Source organism: Sebastes umbrosus, chromosome 11, assembly GCF_015220745.1.
Source record: "Sebastes umbrosus isolate fSebUmb1 chromosome 11, fSebUmb1.pri, whole genome shotgun sequence".
In the NCBI taxonomy this organism is placed as follows: domain Eukaryota; kingdom Metazoa; phylum Chordata; class Actinopteri; order Perciformes; family Sebastidae; genus Sebastes; species Sebastes umbrosus.
The window spans coordinates 31541218-31561197 of record NC_051279.1 but is presented as its reverse complement, the minus strand read 5'-3'; the positions used below and the strand labels follow the sequence as shown (position 1 = coordinate 31561197).

The 19980-nt window shown below is 39.8% G+C and overlaps 2 protein-coding genes across 8 annotated transcripts in view; both read right to left on the bottom strand.

Annotated features, from left to right (window-relative positions):
* Positions 1-63: 63 nt before the first annotated feature.
* LOC119496529 (myelin basic protein-like) lies at positions 64-19541 on the bottom strand. Of its 7 annotated transcripts, XM_037783911.1 has the most exons (7): positions 19270-19541; positions 7708-7812; positions 7515-7541; positions 6625-6654; positions 4791-4874; positions 4619-4637; positions 64-1547 (listed from the first exon to the last, which is right to left on the bottom strand). In XM_037783911.1, the coding sequence occupies exons 1-6, from the start codon at positions 19387-19389 to the stop codon at positions 4635-4637; spliced, it is 369 nt and encodes a 122-aa protein (XP_037639839.1). In that variant the 5' UTR covers positions 19390-19541; the 3' UTR covers positions 64-1547; positions 4619-4634. The 7 variants fall into 7 exon arrangements, with proteins under 7 accessions (XP_037639839.1, XP_037639838.1, XP_037639843.1 ...); XM_037783910.1 differs by lacking the exon at positions 4619-4637; XM_037783915.1 differs by lacking the exon at positions 6625-6654.
* LOC119496528 (myelin basic protein-like) overlaps positions 19415-19980 on the bottom strand; it is a 52076-nt gene continuing 51510 nt past the window's right edge. Inside the window, exon 4 of the mRNA XM_037783908.1 lies at positions 19415-19820. Coding sequence (XP_037639836.1) covers positions 19522-19820 — 299 coding nt within the window. The 3' untranslated portion in view covers positions 19415-19521. The remainder of the gene's footprint in view (positions 19821-19980) is intronic.

Below are 19980 nucleotides of genomic sequence, written 5' to 3'. Positions count from 1 at the left end.
ATGAGTCATTTGCAGTTGGTCGTGCCACGCCAGACAAAAACACACACTACACAACGTAGAGAGTAGTTTTATAATTTTTATTTTTTATTCTCAGTTAAGTGGCTGGGTCATGTTTTATTACACATACAATAATGAAGAGGATCTTTACATTCATCCACAGGGTCCATTCAGAAAAAAACACTACACAGCACTCACGAGGCTCAAGCACACGCAAACAGTGGGAGAGATGAACGCTATAGAGATCACACACGCATGCTTTTTAAACACATGTGGAAGATGGATGTTTTGAACAGCACAAGTGGAAGTGCTGAGCTTATTTTAATTTTTTTTTTTTTCAGAAAACTTGCAACTTACACATTCCCAAGAAACACTTTATAATGTGTCACTAAAGTTAGTTACAGAGCACCTTTTTTGAAATTGTGTTTGTGTGTTTTTTTAAATTATCCACAAGAAAGGCAACACAGCATGTTGTTTTGGTAGTCGGGAGGAAAGGCACTTGCTTGTTGAGCGAGGCATTTTGTGAATTTAATTTACAGTATGTGTGCCGTGCGTGAGATAGAAACAGCGAAGACAAAGGAGAGACTACACTAAAGCGAAGAGGAAAGGTCTGAATCTGGCATCATTATTAGTGTATACCATTATCTCAGGGACTGAGAAAGAAATGATACGTTAGAAATTTATTTGTGTATTTTTTTTCAGTGACTATTGCAGAAAATGTGATTTAGAAGGTTTAGAAATTAAATTTTTTTTACCGCAAAAACCACAGCCAGCCTTAATCAGGCCCTAATGACAAACATAGATCGACATAACATTTACGACAGGACACTTAACTACAGCTAAGACACAAAGGTTGAATGAAGACACACTGTGACCAAATGGCTCTCGTAAGAATGTGAAATCTGTTAAACACGGGTTTATGTTTGGGTTCACAGAAAAGGTTTGTGGGAACGACAAAGACAGTGTGACGAGACAGAAAACCGCTCTTTTTAAAAAAAACAGAAACACCCCGGCATTTTCACACAATCGGCAAGCGGCAATGACGGTCAAGTCAGTCGGACTTGCACCGGCCGTAATCCTTCAACTGCTCCAGGTGTGCTTCGGTTTAGCCACCTATTTTGTTAGAGGAACCGTTCAAGACGTCCACAGAAAACTCAAGCACAAGTAGAGAGAGCCATTGCGGGGGGAGGTCAGGGGGGTCATTCGGGCTGCACATGTGAGCGGCTTCGGGATCAACTTCAGCAAAAAGTTCATGCTAATGATGACGACTGCACAGACTCAGCACAACGCATGCAGGGGAGGGGGGGGAAACAGATTGTGTCGCTATCTACCAGCCAAAGGGATGGGGAGGTAATGAAGGATTTAGCGTATGTTAAGAGTGTTATCAGAGGTGGAGGGGGAGGGTGAAGTTAGGGGGTGACAAGATTTCCTCCTTTTCTTCCTCTTTTTCCCCACTTTAGTCCCGCGATGTTGAACGTCTGCCCTCGTGCTGTTGGAAGGGGTTGATGAGAGGGACTTCAGCGTTTGGCTGGAGAAGCACTCCTGCTTCCCTGTTTAACAGACAACAAGACATATGTGATGAATGTGTGGAGATGGCACTCCCTCGGGTCTGACTCAGCATTAAAGGGCTACTCTGGTGTTTTCTGGAGTCTGGCCCCTTTAGTCATTTCACTTAGTCCATGACGGGAGTTTTCACATCAGTAGACAGCGGTCAAGCATGTTAAGTAATAGGTAATTGTAGGCAATAAGTTGTCACGGAAAATGTTTAGTTTTCACTGTTGATGAAGGCCGTTATGAATCATCAATGATAGCTGTCTGGCTGACTTGTCACATCCTGTGTTACAAAAGAAAACTAAAGTATTTCATCAGGTGTTAGCAGTTCTTTCATCAGTCAGGCCTGAGTGTTGTAGTCACACATCTTTAAATTAACCAACATTTCAGCGTTTCAGCTGCTATAAGTTCTCCTACTGGATAATAAGACTTAACATGGCAGAGTAGCCCTTTCGTGTGAGAAACAAGCTGGTTATTAAGTTTGTGGAAAATATTCAGGCCTGCAATGATGCATAGTTATAGAAGCCGATAAAAAACAAAATATAAAAGTAAATCACTGAAATGTTAGGAATGCCGAAGATAAAAAATATCGCTTCACAGATCCTGCAAAGGTGTTTTTATTTGTGGTCTACAGGCATTTCCTCCTTTCAGAGGTAAACCTCACAGTTATCCATTTGTTTTTTATCCCCAAAGTTTCAGATTAGACATCCCGTGTTTATCACAAAGCCGTCTCTGAGACTTTATTGTACTCTTTCCCATCCCATTCTCTCATTACGATGAAAAAGTGGGAAGAGAGGAGGATTCTGAAAGGCAGAAAGATTATACAAATGAGGCAAATCTTTATGGATCATTGAGGAAGATAATGCATATTGTGAGAAGCTTTTTACTCCTCCTCATAAAACAAAGGCTGGGGACGGAGCTTTAGTTCTTAGCATTCTCAGAGCCATTTAAATTCATTATCTGCCATGAAAAAGAAAACAAATCAATATACAGCAAAATCTGGAAATGAATAGAAACAAAGTGAGAAACATTAATTAAAATGGCTTAATGCACACTTCAGTATGGAGTGCGGCGCCAGTTTATGTTTGAATGAAACGGATAGTGTTAGTGTGATGACGATGAGTCAGCGCTAATTAGCCATATCAGAAAGATTTGAAACAAACGTCCCAGAGGTTCGTCATCTCCAGAGCTGTTTACTCTCTTGAAGCTTAGTGACAACAAGTGAGCCACTACAGATGAGGATGCAGCCTCGGGGAAATTTGGATGTCTCTCCAGCTTCAGTAATTGCTAAACTAAGTAATCTAAGGTACAGTGAGAGAGAGAGGCTGGCTAATTAAAACCTGACAGGTAAAAACTGGCAGAGCATGAAAGCAGACACTCCTTTTCATGACACATGAAAACAAATCAACAAGAAGAATAAATTGGAAAGTCAAGCATACAGCAGTCTGAAGGAAGTGTTGCCCACAAACTTTCTATGTGGGAGCACAGAGTCATTACTTCTAACCGTGCTCTGATAACGCCCATTAAATCAGCCCACTACACTCAAAATGGGTGATTTTGGAAGCTTGGGGTTATCAACCTGTTAGAGGTACTTCTCTGTTAAAAAAACTTTGTAGATCTAATTAATTTTTGACCAAAAACTCAATGATTCCAACGTCCCTGTCTCACACACACTAGTACATATTAAACTGGGGAAACCAACGTTTCACCACCGACATGCCCGACTAACTTTGTGTTTACACTTTGACTTCCGAACGGAAGCTGCTTGCCAGTTTACCTTTACTCTCTTTTGACCAGCAGCTAACAGATGTGATGTTAGCATGTAGCTAACAGGTCAGAGCTAACTCTTTATTTAAAGACAAGATTTTCCAAGACCTAAACTTGAAAAGTCAGTTGTTCTGGTCTCGGAATCTGGAGGACTATTTGTGTGTCTAATTATATATCAAACCTGCATTTACTGACTTGGAAGCAGCGCAACAAGCTGTAAACACATCATTGACATATTAGCACCCTATGACGTTGCCTATTTACACCTTTAACAGACACAGAGCAACATTCGCTTGCCGTCTTGTCTCTGGACACATGGTGAATGTAAGTCCAATATTCATTCTACTTTTTGCTTTGTTTTGGTCTCCACTGACTGAAAATATCTGTATCTTTAGCTGCTAAATGCTCCACAGTGTCTACCATTTGATGCTGGGTGGGTAGTGAGTGGGTTTATCACTGTCTACTATTGCTGCAAACAATGCTGAGAGACTGAACCTGTACAATATAGTTGTGGGCCGAAAACCGAAACAATGAGCTGAAAGATACTAAAATGCTCAGTAGAGCTGACGGGAACTGTAGCGTTTGTCACTACGAGACACATTTCACAATGCACATTGTCATTTGAGCCATTGTTGTTATAAAATAATTGATTACAGCAGCTTCTCTATATCATATATAATCGGGTTATTCACAAGTCAATTACTGGATTTTATAAACATTTTCAAATACGCTCACAAATGATTTTATATTTCCGTGTGCACAATCACTTAAGTAAATGCTTTATTACACACTATGAAAGTGAAGTAAGCAATTCTAACTATACCTTTTATTTCATTATGAATAATAGCTATTATACATGCCTGGCCTTTGAATGATTTTCAGGTACTGTGTACTGTGTGCCTAATGATCACTTTTATATTCAGCCAACATTTGTGCGCTGTGAGTCCTCCAAAGCACCTGAAGGAGCCGGTCGTGCTTGGCGAGTGATTGATGACATTGCATAATAATAATGTTATATTATACATTGTGCATAAACAACCACTCCCTCCCCTGTAAAAGCAGTTACAGCATGTTAGCAATAGCCCTGCTGGACTCCTTATCAGAACTGGATCTACCATCTTCAACATGATTATATCAGCGCGGGCATAAAGCTTGTAGCATGCACGATGATCAATCTTGTCTCTAAAAGCCTCTTATTATCCTGCTGCTGCTGCAGTAGTAATGAGATTAGGGTGTCTTCTAAGCATATCAATGTTGAGTGAGTTAAACTCAAGTATCCCTCCATCACGAATCAGTTACTCACTCTGCTGCTGATATCATCACTGAGGCAGGAACAAAAAAAGAAAACAGGGGCAAGAAAGTGATTAGGGATATATGCCTGTTTCTATGCAATTTGACTTCCAGGAAAGAGAAGTAGTGTAGAGAAGCCACTGGGAAATAAGTTAGAAAGTGTCTGACAAGCAGTTTTTTTTTACCATTTTGAAGATCCTAGTCAGGGTGCCTTTGCCGTCCCCTGCACTGGCCTTCTTGGCTTTAGCAGACTGTGACTTCTGGTCGCCCTGCCAGAGGGAGAAGAGAAACGAAGAAAAGGAGTCAGTGTGTTACAAGAGTCTTGGAGAGGTTTCTCTGGGGATTTAAGACTTGGCTGACCTTTCTACGGATTTCCCCAGATTTAAATTTCAGAGAAAACATAATACTTCCTTCTCTAGGTTTGTGCTCAGGAGTACTGGATCGGTGTGCTCGACAAAAAAAATCCAAATATTTTCAAGGAAACTAGGTATTGATTTCTGTGCAATCCAATTTAGCCTTACTTCTACAGTATAATTGTGTTGCATTTCTGTCAATGTTTTCATCCAAGCATTTTGTGTGAATTATGCATGAGTTAGAAAAGCTTCGGAGCAGCAAAGTTTGATATGAAAAAGGAAAAGTTTTCTGCTTGCATATGTTGTTGAGAATTTGAAACCAACAGTTGCAAAACAGTCTTACTTTTGACCATACGGCAGTCGCCTGGAACCTGTATCGTCACCACGTGCTGACACTTGACAGCAAATGCTAATCAGCTCTTGAAGAGTCTGTTTTCTGTTGTATCTTAATGACTGATGGTTTATTCACTTTCTCGCGCTGGATGCAATCAACCAAATGTATTTTCTTTTGGGAACATTTCAAATCATTGCTGCTTGACTCTCTTTGTATGGTTATAAAGCTTCATCCTTTCAAGTGGAAAAAAAACAAACAGAGCGGATGTCTGATCAAATATGCATCAAACGCATGTACTATGGTTCATTCACTTAGAAAAACTTAGGGACTGTATGAAAATTAATAATTAGAGTAAATTATTAGAGTATAAAATGTCAAAAATTCCCAAGCATCATTAATATTGCTTCTGAACCCTTCCTTGACTTAGAGAAAAACTGAATCAGCCCCCAATCAACATGTCAAAATAACATAAATTGGTGAGAAATTGATATGCGTTTAATTGCGTACCCCCAATTTAAACTATAATATCTTTATGGAACTTCTAATGTGTAACAATACATGCATTATTAATACCAAGATGCAAAGACAGAGCTGTTGTCCTCTGCATACTGCAAAGTGCACCCTTATGAACACCATGGTGCAACTTAAATTGTTTTGTTCTAACTATTTTATTGCAAAGGAAAGCTAACACATATATATATATATATATGTATATATATATATATGAAATAAAAGTAAAGATCCTCTTCTGTTCTCCTAAAAACAATCAGACTATCCTGCCTTCAGCCAAAAGAAAAATGATAAACTCCCTTTTTGACCTCCTGTCCTGCCCAAATAATTTTCATACAGTCCTTTAGGAGAGTCTCCTTTGTCTGAGTACACACACACTCTCGCACACACATGCACACACATGCACACACATGCATGAAGGCCCTAAATTAAGTGCTGATAACGTCGCCAAATGAAGCAGAAGGCAGCTTTACTCACAGAGGATTTTTTTTAAATGAAGCTAGGCTAATGAAGAGTAGAATAAGGCCTGTGTTATCATGAATATACAATATACGCACATGATATGGATAAGCCAGGCTGCAAAGCTACAGAATGAGTATGATGTGGTTGGAAATGGACTTAAATCGGAGGGAAATGAGGGCGTTATCGCTGATGTATGGACAGATTACAACAGCTAAAGTGGTTGATGGAGACTAAATGGAAATAGAGCCACAGGCGTCACGCTCGAAGGCTGTTTGAGAGGATGACCTTACTTGCCCCCTCGGTTTAATTAGGCATGATACCTCTGTGTTCTTGCAGTTTTGTTTTTTTAAAACAACGTACCAGGCCTATCTTGGCTGCTAGTCCTCTCCACTAGATGTGTAGAGAAACAAGAGACAAGGAAAAAGAGAGGTAAAAGGGAGAGGGTGAAAAATAGAAATGTGTGTCTTACTCAGCGCAAAGGCAGGATGGGAAGGAGAGGAGGGTCCGTCCGGGGGGGGGGAAGTCACAGGGTCACGGGGGGGCAGGAGCAGATGAGGAGCAGAGGGAAGAGGAGCAGATATGTGGGGGGATGGAAAGAGGAGCAAGGCAGGTGCTCACATTGGAAAGAGCACAAATTTAGTCACATCCAGCAGCAACAAAGACATACAGCATGTAGAGAATACACTACCAGTCAAAAGTTCTAAATGAACTCTGGTTAAATGGTTGAATTTGTATGTTGGATGTGCGTTTGTCAAACTTTATCCACATGTTGCTGTTTTTGTGCATCTTATGTTTGCAAATTTGCAGTGAATGGCTTTCAAATTAAATAACTCACTACTTAAAACGTAATAAAAAAATCACAAATCCAGATACTGTCAGCATGCCCTTCCAATATGATAATAATTAGTCAAAGGAAGTCCTTTATCTAAACTGATAGCAACACTGTGATCAAATTTGAGTGTGCAGTGGGGTACGTTACTGTCCTCCAAAACACAAAAAATCATGTAATTTTAGTTTTATGTTTTTGTTATAACAATGTACACATTTTAAGTTTCAGGATCACATCCTGGAGGTTCAGTGATGGTACAGATTACACAATATGTACAATCCCTGACTGTCGCTTCCAAATGTTCCTATATATATATATATATATTTACTGTCACTATTGAAATGTATTGGTCTATTTTTGTTGTATTTCACGCACTAGTGTACATTTCTAATTCAATAGTAGCAACATAAAGCAGACTCACCCTAGACTTGGGAGGGTTGGGGGACACCTGAAGAGGAGTTAATCACAGAGAGGAAAGAGATTTGACAGAGTAACAGAGGAGCAAAGAGACAAACATGGAGGAAAAGCTGGAAGAAACAGGGACAGTGGCGACACTGCCGATGCAGACTCTTACTCCTAGATACTGTGACTAATATTATTTTTTTATTACTCACGATCGTGCGGAAGAAATGGACCACAGCGTTCTCAGCTCCGCGCTTCCGTGGGGAAGTTGCAGAGGCTTTCTGAGGGCCTGGAGAGAGAGCACCTCGGAAAGATCCCTGGGAGGGAAAAAGAGAAACAGGAAAGGAAAGGAAAAAAGAGGAAAAATAGACCCACGTGTTAAATAAATGTATGTGACTTGACCTTGACTCTTGAGAGTTAGATGCTCAAATACAGTTTCACAGGGATTTTCTCAAAATCTTTAATAATAGATGTAACATTAATACTTAATACACTTAAATTCCTGAAAAAAAAATAATTAAACACTACCTGAATTGAATACTTAAAATAATACAAAACATTCTGTAGGTTGCCCCGTTGCTTGTCCCACTTACCTGTTTAACGATGAGAATAAAAACACCAAATTACAAAATTATTTACTTTTTAATGGAATTGTTAACAATTTATTATTCATATTTATAATAATAAGACCGTGGATGTTAGTGTTTTTGACACAGGTGGTGATTTAATATCTTAATCACATAATGCTGCAATCTGTAACTTGAAAAAAAATGAAAATAAATATTCCTACTCAGAAACTTGGCTCATTTAAATGTTTTTCCATTGGCGGATTTCACCATCTGTTTCACACCTTTAGAGTCTAATGTAGGAATGTCTTTAAAAACTCATGCCGCACAGTCAGAAGAGAAGAACAGATGCAGAGACTCTGAATATGAATATATTTTCATGATCAGTGCTGCTGACTCTTCTCAGTAGAAAATCTCCTGATAACTTCCATCCTGCCACAGATATTCATGCAATCAGCAGCATTACTAGCCGCCTCACGTCTGCAGATGACTCCCTCCTCATTAACCCTCATCCCAACCTGGCAACAACCTTTGGACACGAGTCATTAAAAGCAAACTAAAATGGAACAAATGAGGAGTTGAGGATGTCAGTATTTTCTTGTCAATGTTCTTGATCTGAACAAAGAGTAATTATCATCCCAAAGAACAAATCAATGCAGGCAAGTTCTTCAAAGTCAGACTTTTACAAAGAGTACGTCAAGATGAGCTTGTAATTCGGTCGATATCCTCTCTGCCTTTAAAAAAAACCCACTGGAACATTAAAAGATCCCTCTATTAAGTTATGCAAACAGCACAGACATAAAAAGGTGAAAAGTATAATTCCTCTAAAACTGAACGCCATCAACAACCTGCAGCCCACGGGAGAAAAAAACTCATTTCCACCCACTCAGTATGTTCAGTCTTTTCAGTTAATGTTACCTCATTCATCCCTTTCTCTGACCCCATTAATGTAACAGGAAAATGTGTGTGTGTGTGTGTGTGTGTGTGTGAGCTGTTGATGATTCACATCCATTATCTCACATCAAAGAACCTGAACAGAAAGAGGGGAGACTTTCACCGCCACCACCACCGCCGCCGCCACCATTTACACACTATGATGGATGTGGTGTTAGATTATACGTCACCTTTACTGTCTTTTGTAGGTTTTGTGAAAATGGACCAACCAACAATTAGATCAATACAGAGTAGGAAACACAGAGGAAAAGAAAGGTTCACACCGAGGGCACAATCCACCCAAATGGATATCTAGACGGACAATCATGGCTTATACAAAGAGAAGGTTTGTTCCATTTGGGGAAAAAACCCCGTAATATCCTATTACTATTTCAACTATTTGAAGGAGATTTAGGAGTAAATCTAGCCTTTCTGTTGTTGACGTCATCATGTGTATTCCAGCTCTGTGGCTTCAATAGCTATCGTGCCTTTTGTTTGGGGAAAAGAGACGAGAAAAAGGAAGAGACGGGAGACGGAATAGGAGATCAAATACTGTGTGAATTCTGCTGGTACGGTTCTCAATTTCCGCCAGTTGTCCCTTTGATGTGAATGAGTCTCTCCTCTGTATTTGTTCTTTCTTCTTCTCATCTCTTCTCCTGCTTGAAAACACCTTTTCTGTCTTTATTTTTCCATTTGAAAAAGCTAAAAAAAAAAAAAAAGAGAGCGATGACATCAAATCCTCTCATGAGGATGGATTGGATAATTTCATGCATCAACATTTAAATGGGGTTTCCATTAGATCCTGGCATGCTGTTAATGATGATGGAGACCATCACATCTTGAGCAGAGACAGTTTTCTGTTGTTAATTAGTTATTTTGGTAAATGTTACGCCTCTGCCTCCTTCAGCTTCTCAAACTTCCTCTCAAACTTTCACTGCAGTAGTATCTTTGAAAAGAGGGAAGCCACATCATTGATCCCTGTTTGATGTCTGAAGTGTGTGAGAGAGAGAAAGTGAAAAGAGAGACACAAAGAGCTCATCTGCCTGTAACACACACACACACACACACACACACACACACACAATTTGTGTGCATTTCATATATAATATGCAGTGTGTCCAGTGTTGTGACAGCTTTCCTCTGGAGTTTGGATTTTCTATAGTTGGTGCCCTTTTCGTTTTTCTTCAGCCACAGTTACAATCACGGCTCATGCTAACTATCCACTTCTTTTATCTTTATCATTATAACAAGAAATTTAAATTGCAGAAGAAAGAAATATTAAGTTCCTGGATTTCCTGAAGTGGCTACACGTCGAATTATAGTTGGTTTATTTTACAATGCAGAGAGAAAAGGGCATGAATATGTCTTTAAAGGAATAGTTAGACATTCTAGGAAATAAGCTTCTTAGCTTTTTGAGATGATCAATATCACTCTCATAACTGTCCATTAAATCTGAAGCTATTGAATCAGGGGAAGATTAGCTGAGCTTAGAATAAAGAATGGACACAGCTAGCCTGGCTCTGTCCACAGGTAAAACAAGACTAACAGAACAGAACACAGCCATGCCAGTGTCTCTGTGAGGCAGTACTGTGGTGCTTTGAGCTACATGTTAATGCATGGCAACATGCTTAGTAGGGATGAGTTATGGTTTTCGATTTTTCGATTAGTCGTTATTTATAAAAAAATCTAATAATTTCTGTGACTATTCGTCCCATCTTAAAAAATCTATATTTCCCTTGTATTAACCGTTGCAGGCGCTGCCTAATAGTAACGTTACTACCGGTAAAACGTGCATGGCGCGTTCAATTCCGCTCTTTTCTGTTAGCGCAGGTGTGTGAAAAATAAGCTACTAGACAAATTACAATTTTGACCTGATGGTGTGTTACATGAAAAGTAAGGGGATCACTAAATTGACTTGAATTGATCCTGTGGGGAACGTGAACGCACCAAATTCAAGACCAATTAATCTAAAACATGTTTGTTAGTAAGCCAGGCTAGCTGTTTCCGTTTCTAGTCTTTATGCTAAGCTAAGCTAAGCATCGCATCTCATGGGTCCAGCTTCATAATCATCAGATTAGCTATGAGAGTGGTAGCTTATCTATGTTCTCGTCTAACTCTAAGCTGGGCAGCTCTCAGACGTGTCTGCTGTTATACATACAGTAGCTATATTCTGAATACACGCGGAATATGAACTGGGTGAAATGAGTGAGAAATCAGGATTCAGTACACAGATTGAGCTTCAAGGTATTCGTGCCCTGTAGCTTATCACAAAGTGCAGGTTAATGATCACAACTGTCTCCTCTGAGGTTAGAGGTCACAGCCGGGACAGAAATCAGGATGATGCTTAATAATTCATCCTGAGCAGAGCGGACGACCTGGAGATTCATCATCATTAGTATCACTAATCAACAACTTCAAAAATACTTCAAACTAGCTTCACTCACTGAACATTGAACAAATCAAAAACTTGCATTTAAGTATTGTGTTGAGATATCTGCAGAGAGATCAGGTATCTACCCTGCAGCACTGAACGAGAGGAACTCTGGCACATATTCATTTCCTCACAATTTGCTCCGTAGTGTCAGACTGTGCATCCTCGCTCAACCAGAAGAAAGGAGTAATAATTGCATTCAATTCTTGGGATTGCTTTTTTTTTTTTGCGCTCTTTCAGATTCATGAACAGAGGGAGCACAGGGCCAATCCATTTGGCTGACAAACACAGCAGTTTGTCTGGCGGTGGAGCTACACCAACATGGCAGCTGCAGCTCGCTGTTCCCCTCGGAAGGAAAGATCAAATACCAAACAAAAAGGAGGATAATGAAACCATTATCTTTGCTGTCAAATAGAACTGGTGAAGAAAAGAACTAAAATTACTGCCGCGCGGTTCCCTGCCTCCGCCAACCAGTCAAGTTGCACTTTACATCCATGTTTTGTCAAAAATGTCCTCACTTCATCATTTTATCCTGTTAGAAATTTGTGTGAAATTGTCATCATTAGGACATGAAGTCTTGAGTTATGGCCAAAAGCGTGTTTTGTGTAGTCACAGTGACCTTGACCTTTGACCATCAAAACCTTCATTGAGTCCAAGTGGATATTTGTGCAAAATTTGAAGACATTCCCTCAAGGTGTTCCAGAGATACTGTGTTCACAAGAATGGGACGGATGTGAGGTCACAGTGACCTTGACATTTGACCTTTGTCAAAAGAAATGAATGACTAGTACGTACAAACAGATGGACGGACAGACGACCCAAAAACATAATGCGTCCGGCCAAGGCTGTCGCCGGCGCGGAGGCTTAAAAAACTAATTTTCTTATAGACTGTATGGAAATCATTAGGATTATTATGGGATTATTAAGAAAAAGGATGAATTAAAAGAAAAAGGAGGATTATATATTTTTCTTTTTGCTGAAGGAAAGGCAGTCTGGTAGTCCGGCAATTGATAATTCCTCTTCTATTGTTTTTAACAAATTAAGGTTCACATCATCTCAAATTCTTTGTGCTCTTGTTAATGGCAAAATGACTTGTATCAATCAATGTATTATATACTTACTGTATATATAGATATTGTGCGGTCATAATTGTTTATTTTTTTGTCAAAAAAATATATAATGATGCTGGAGAGCACCTTGCTTTTTAAAAATGATTAAACATAATGTTCAGCTTCCCATAGTTAACTGTATTTACTATGTAGCACATAACCCTACAATTTATTATATAATAATAATATTATATTTAAATTTCTTGAACTCAGAGGCTACATACACAGAGGTTGCACTGTCTTCTTTCATGTGTGACCGATAAAGCAGGCCTGCTGTTAATTCTGCAATCATTTGCAGCTTGTTTTTAGATTAAATTAAACTGCATGTCTGTCCAGTGTTTGTTTTCATCGTGTAATAATTTCCTGTGCCCGGCTGTTCTTGTTTCTTGGTCCATCTAGCTAAGCGAAAACAGACACACATTTTGACTTCTTAAATAGAAATCAAAATGGGCCTGTATTGACTGAATTTCTAAGTTGAACACTTCTTTCCTTTTGTAATCCTCATGAACATGCAAAGTCTATCTCAATTATCACGTCTCCAGAAAACAAGGACAATTGGCTTGCGGTGATTATTTTAGTGGACAAACTGTGAGTGAGAGATGTTTTATTCTCTCTTCCTGCCGTTTCATCTTTAGGCTCACACAAACAAGTCCAGCCAGTCATCCATTACTCAGTGCTATCAGAGTGGAGATAAACAGTAGCTCTGCTTTCCATTAAACCTTCTCTGATAATCCCTTTTGTTTTGCAGTATGGGGCTTGTGATTGATTGATTGATTGACCTCTGGAATATCAATTTGTCTTAAAGTCTATCATCTTAAAGGCTGAGACTGCACACAAATCCCAAGATCCCTGAATAAATGCTCTCAAGTTTTCTACGTTTGGCTTGTTTTCTTTGTTGCTTGGGACTCATCGAAGAAAGATAAACTGCAACATCAGTTCAAAATTGAAGTAATAAGAAATCAGAGTGGCTGGCTGTTATCAGTTGTGAGCAGAGCAGTTCAGGCTGGGGTATAATAGTACATTTTATTTTAACATCCACATTCATATTTAATACACAACAGCTTTGTGAGGTATGTGTGTGTGTACTCCAATATCAGAAAAATGACAAAGACGCGTAATTGTTGCAGTAACCCCTCTCTCGTGGTAAATCTGTGTTCATCGTGTTAATTTTGCAGGTGGTGGTAAATGTTGATTTTAATCTATTTATTTATGACTTTACATACTGCTTGTGAATTTGCCCCTGGGGACCAATAAAGCCTTGACTGATATATAATATAATAATTTATTTATTGATTATATTTTATATATTAACCTGTAGTCTGCAAAGTAACTAAAGCTGTCATACAAATGTAGTGAGGTAAAAAGTACAATATCTCTGAGATGTAGTGGAGTATAAAATAGCAGAAAACAGAAATACTTAAAGGTCCCATATTGTAAATAGTAAGATTTTCATGTCTTTTATATTATGAAGCAGGTTTAAGTGTTTTATAAATACTGTGAAAGTATCGAAGCGCATAATATACAGAGAAATACACACAGCCCGTATTCAGAAATTGTGCGTTTGAAACAAGCCGTCAGGATTTATGTCCATTTGTGATGTCACAAATATAAAATATTTAGACCATTACACGGTTTTAAACGTAAACATTCTAAATGTGTCCCAGTTTCTTCCTGGTTGCAGTGTATGTTAATGACATCAGCTGACAGGAGGTAAACACGGTCCCAAAGTGTTGCCAGGCAACACAATTCTGTTGCAATTCCGTTGAAATGCACTAAAACGGAGCATTTCAGACAGAGGGTAAATTCAGGTATATTCAAGCAGACAGTATGAGGAAAATAAAGGAAACGTTACAGCATGTAAACATGTTCTAGTAGAAACACAAAATACAAGTATGAACCTGAAAATGATCACGTTATGGGACCTTTAAGGAAAGTCCAAGTACCTCGGATTTGTATTTAAGTACAGTACTTGAGTAAATGTACTTAGTTACTTTCCATCACTGGTAACGTAACTGAGTTAAGAAACACCATGGAATTAGTTAATGGTAGCTAGTTTAGCTAACATTACATATCAGGAAGGTGGCTATAAACAGTCTGTGACGTTATTTACGTTCCGTTGTTCTATATGGCAATGGCCGCTGTAACGTTAGCCTCCTAACATGACAACAAGACACTACTACACGTTAATGTTCTCTAAAATTAACTCTCCCCTTAAAAAACGTTTTGGATCTACAAAATTGAATGACCTGGTTGAAACTAAAAACTACCGAAAACTTGCCCCCTACTGAGGCTACGAGCTAACGTTAGCTTGTTAGTAGCAAGGTGCGAGCGGTTTGTTTTCTTTCCTGACAACTTCCGGTCAAGGGATCAAGTACTGACGTAAACAGTACCTGTACTGTCGTAACAAAACTGAGTAATTTCTAAGGTTACACACACACAAAAACATTTTATACATTTGACAGTTATTTATGACGTTACGGTATTTTTTTAATCCTACGAAAGGACAAGAAACAAATTAACAGATGGATGGATTAAACTAAATTCAATACTTTCTAAACAAATTTCAATATTATTAAAGTCGAGATTAAATGAAAAATGCCTTTTTAACCCTTTTAAATCACCTCCCTGGTCATACTGTGCACCTATATAACAATATATGCAAAAAAATCCATTTATTCATATTTTTATATCAAAATCCAATTATCTTTTCTTCCTGTAAAACAAAATCTTACGTGAGCTTACGTACCAACCAATATTGTTGCATGAATACATAAAACCCATTCATACATCAATCTGCAACCTTTAGCGTCAAGGGTGGTGTGTATGGAGGATCCTTATCGCACTACATCCAAAGCCCCGTTATAATCAATGCGAAGGACTTGATTTAACCCCTTTTGTAAAGGCACTGTCACACATTCGTGAAATTAACATTTGCCTCCTGTTGACTTCCATTCTATGTCAGCGAAGGAGCAAAAAAACATTTGCTTCCGATGGCGAAGAAAATTTGCATCTTCAAATTTGCTCTGTGTTGCCGTGCCCTAACTGTACACCGTTCAAATATTCTGTTTCACTGGGGAATACTCACAGTACAGAAGCTAAAGACGCTCTAACTTATGTTTCACTCGGACTTGAAGGCCTTATTTTGAGATTATCAAATTCAATACTTTTTTAATACCTTTAATACCCCGCAGGTACCTTGCCCCAGCTCTAAAGGTCCAGTGTGTAGGATTTGGCGGTATCTAGCGGTGAGTTGAGGAGATTGCACGTCTCCTGTGTGTCAAGCGCGTTGGAGGGCTATGGTGGCCGACGCAAAAACACAAATGACCCTCTCTAGAGCCATCTGGAGCAGAGCCAGTGAGTAGAGTATGTGTGTATGTGGGAAGTGAGTGGTGAAGAAAGAGAGAGAGAGAGTGGCGGTGACTATGGGAGCGAGTAAAGTTATCTACTCCGGCCCGCGCAGGAAAAGTTAACAGAGTTTGGTTTGTCCGTTCTGGGCTACTGTTGAAACATGGCGGTGCAACATGGCGGACTCTGTGAAGAAGACCCGCTCCCTATGTAGATATAAACGTCTCATTCTAAGGTAACGAAAACACAATTATCATCAATTATCACGTAATTATACACTAAAGAAAACCTTCTTATTAATATTATATTCCATTTCTGCCAATAGACCCCCACCTAAATATTACACACTGGTCCTTTAAAACAATTTATGATACTTTCACAACAGAAGAAGAACCAAAGGAGAGACATGGAGCATTAAAACAAAACAAAGAGAGCGCTGAGAGTGTTGTTAAAGAGTTTTAATCAAGCAATAATCCAAAAAGCTTAGAACAGGATCGGGTTAGGAACAGGTCACCGGTCACCGGTCACAACAGTTTCACAACAGATACAAACGGTTACAAGTATCCACTGCAAAGTTAAAAGGCGTTAACAAAACAGGGATCAGCACCGATCCACTGCTGGTTCAAACAAACTCTCTGACTGGGTCAAAGACACGTGAACCTGAGGTGAGCACACTGATGTGAGGGGGGAGGCACCGCCGGCACCCCCTCCTCATCCAAGACACTGGGGTTAGAGAACAGCATCACACGAGTTTTGGTTTTCAAATGTTCTGCTGGAGCCTGATTCATACAGTAATCACTCCTGCGTTGCATTACATGACTGATTCTGTCTGCCATTCAACAAATTAATATGCAAATTTTAAATTTGATCTGTTCTTTATGAGTCTACATTTCTGCTTGAATAGCTAATGTTCATGCAAAGTTTATTTTCCCTCCAATTAGCACATCGTTATATCTCCGTAATTTGAAATGATCAAACATCCGTTATCATTCAAATGCAGATTTCCTGCAGTTGTTTCGTGCCCTGAGGACTTATGAAACAAATCTCTCGTGCCGTCTTAACATTTTCTCAAAGCCCAGACTCGGGCTCGGATTAAAAATTATGTAAATAAATCAGACAAAGGACATGAAAAAGAAAAAGGGATCGGTTTATAAATGTCTCCACACCTGCCACATATTTAAAACAATCCAGCATTACTGAAAAAAAGCATGCATATTGAAGATCCAACAGAAAACACTGACACAATCTTTCCCCAAAAATACTGCAGCCTAGAAGTCAAAGTATGCATTTAAGAACGTCTGTGCACACAGACAGGCAGGGCGGATCAGAAGTTAAGCTAAAAAATATCTGTCTTCATGAGGAATTCTTGCTGGGAAATAAGTGTTTGCAGCAGAAAGTTAGTGCAGGTTGATCTTTTGCTAGAGGCAACGGAGGTGGGGCGAACCTGTCGGTCGTTCCTTAAAGATGCTAACACTTATCTTTTGAAGGCAAACCCCTGGTGAATACATAAATATATATTTGTACAACTTTGTTTATAGTAAACCTGTCATCAATATGGAGAGCAATGTACAATTTTATGGCATAAAGAATGAGAAAATCAAACAGCAACTAGCCTAATGTTGAATGAAAGCTTCACAATTTGTTCTGTTGACATTTTTTCCCTGAACATTTCTTGAGCAAAACACTATCTGGTCTGCACATGTAGCTTACAGCATAAATAAGATCATTTTTTATCCTGAATCCTACACTGAACACCTTTTCATAGTTGACATAAGGCGTGGGGGAAATGCACCGTGTGCATGCTGTTGAGTGGTTTCTTTGCAATTACCTTGGCAAACCTGCTGATTAAGCGCTCTGCAGGGTTAATAGAATAGAATAGAAAAAAAAGCTTATAATCAGAGAGGATTTGGTTCGTTGTACCGTAGCTAGCTCTCCTTTCAATCCGTCATCAGTGATAGCCGTGTTTTAAGACGGCAGTCAAAATGAGCAGACTGATGATGGGACATACGGAGCAGTACATTTCCTCTTTCTGAGAGCACTACAAGAGGCTTTGGGATTTAGCTTCAGCATGTTACTGTAATGTTGTCAAGATAACCAAGATTTCAATGCTGTTGTGAACTCCATATTTTCACCACATTTGGCATCCCCATTTCATCACCACCTCCAGAGGGCATCACTGAGTGCACACGGACTAAAAAAAGGAGTGGAACCACCACCAGAGCTGCAGTCTGGTTCTTAATGGCTGCTGGCGACAGAGCCGGGCAACCCATCTTGTCTGGAAGTGGATCCCAGTCTGTCTAAAACTGATGGACAAACTGGTGCCAGGAGTACACACAGCAACACTAAACCAATATAAAAACAGTTTTTTGTCAAAGTCAGTAAGGTTTTTATATCTACTAATGATCAAAATGATGGGATCTTGACAACACTAGCGTACAAAGTAATTATAAAGCAACGCAGGCTCCAGTGCCTCCTAATATGAACCACTTGCCTGCAAGATAAGATAAGCCCGTTCTGACTTTACAGAATGCAGACTCTTGTATATATATTCCCGAACAGGGGATGATAACAATGCTCCTACTCTAATACATATCATTATATGTTAATATACATCTCTTTGATCATTCATAGCATAATGTGATCATCGCTGACTTTCAGAGACTGACTGCTGTACTGTGCAAACAGCAGTGAAGTACCTCCCTGTGGCTGACTTATCACAGATGTTTAAAGATGACCCCGGAGACAGAGACATCAAAGACACTCTACAAAGAAGCTCTGCAGAGTAATGCCTCTGCAAGAATCCGAAATAATGTACCACCATTACATTTAAATGATCCGGGCGTGAATTTCCCCGTCTCTGACATCACCATCCTCCTCATTAAGGAAAGTACCTGAACTGAAACACGGCTGTTCTTAACTCCAGTTTGACGTTTCTAATAAACAATCTGCATAACGGCAGCGAACAAATCCACCAAATCACATCTACAACAGATATATTAAATTTAACTGAAGAGAGAAAAAATGCTACTCATGTCAGTACCATTCAAATAAAAGAAAAAAAACAGAACAATATAGAAATGTATCCTTAAATGATTCAAAATCACAGCTCTTTGTAATAAAACAAATCCCACCCAAAGTCATTATCCAGTGTCGACAAATAACCTATGAGCCAGTTATTGTGAATCAAAAGGACGATGTCAGACTTCGGTTCACCATAAAAAACGACAGTTAAACCAACACAAATCTATATGACAAATATGTTGCAACAAATTCTTACAAGATCTGTTAAAAGAATCAGAAGTAAAAAGTGGTTCTGGGAGCGAATCAGCAGAATGAACAGATACATGAGAAGGGTCGAGTTTTCATCCTCGACTCTCCCTGCTTCCTCACCTTGCTCTTCCTCTTCTTGTCCCCTCCAAAGAACTTCCCAATCTGATCCAGGAGGCCGGGGCTCTTCTTCCTCCGGCCCAGCCCGAAGGCGGCCTGTGCAGAGCTGCTTGCGGATGCCATGGTTGTAGTAGTGGTTGGTAGTATATTTTGTACTTGTCAAATGTGGGGTTCTTGTCTCTCTTTAAATGAGAGACCGAAAAACAGAGGAGGGAAAAGAGAAAAGAGAGGGAGGGAGGGAAAAAAAAAGCTAGCCTATTCTAGGTCCTGTTCGGGGCTCTCCGAACCGCACTCTGAACCCGCTCCGCTGTGTTCCTGGATGGTCTGTAGCTCGTCTGATTCGGAGGGTCGCTCTTTGAAGGTGTTGTCTTCTCGGCCCGGGGCATCTCGGGAGAAGAGGCGGGCCAGGTGGGGGCGTGGCATGGCGGCATCGGGGTCAGCTGTGCTGGCGTCGGGCCAGGGCTGGCGGGGGCCCTCAGCGCCCGTGGAGTCAGTCACCACCGGCTTCTCCGAGACGCAGCCATTGTTCTGGTTCGCATCTGCCTCACCCAGGCCTGCGCAGAAACAACAAGGGTCATCTATGGGCTCAGGCCTGCATGGCACACAACAAACCGCAGCGGCACAATGAGCTCTTTTGACAAGACCGTGCCCTTCTTCCTGCTGCAGCAGAGACCAGCAGAGCTAACATTTCACATTTTAACTGGGACGAACCTT

Coding starts and splice junctions, on each gene's coding strand:
- LOC119496529 (XM_037783910.1), bottom strand. CDS start 19,389: ATGGCATCCGCAAGCAGCTCTGCACAGGCCGCCTTCGGGCTGGGCCGG. Junction 7,542..7,707: donor TCCATTTCTTCCGCACGATC/GTGAGTAATAAA, acceptor ACTCCTCTTCAG/GTGTCCCCCAACCCTCCCAA. Junction 4,875..6,624: donor TAGCAGCCAAGATAGGCCTG/GTACGTTGTTTT, acceptor TCCCTCTGGCAG/GGCGACCAGAAGTCACAGTC.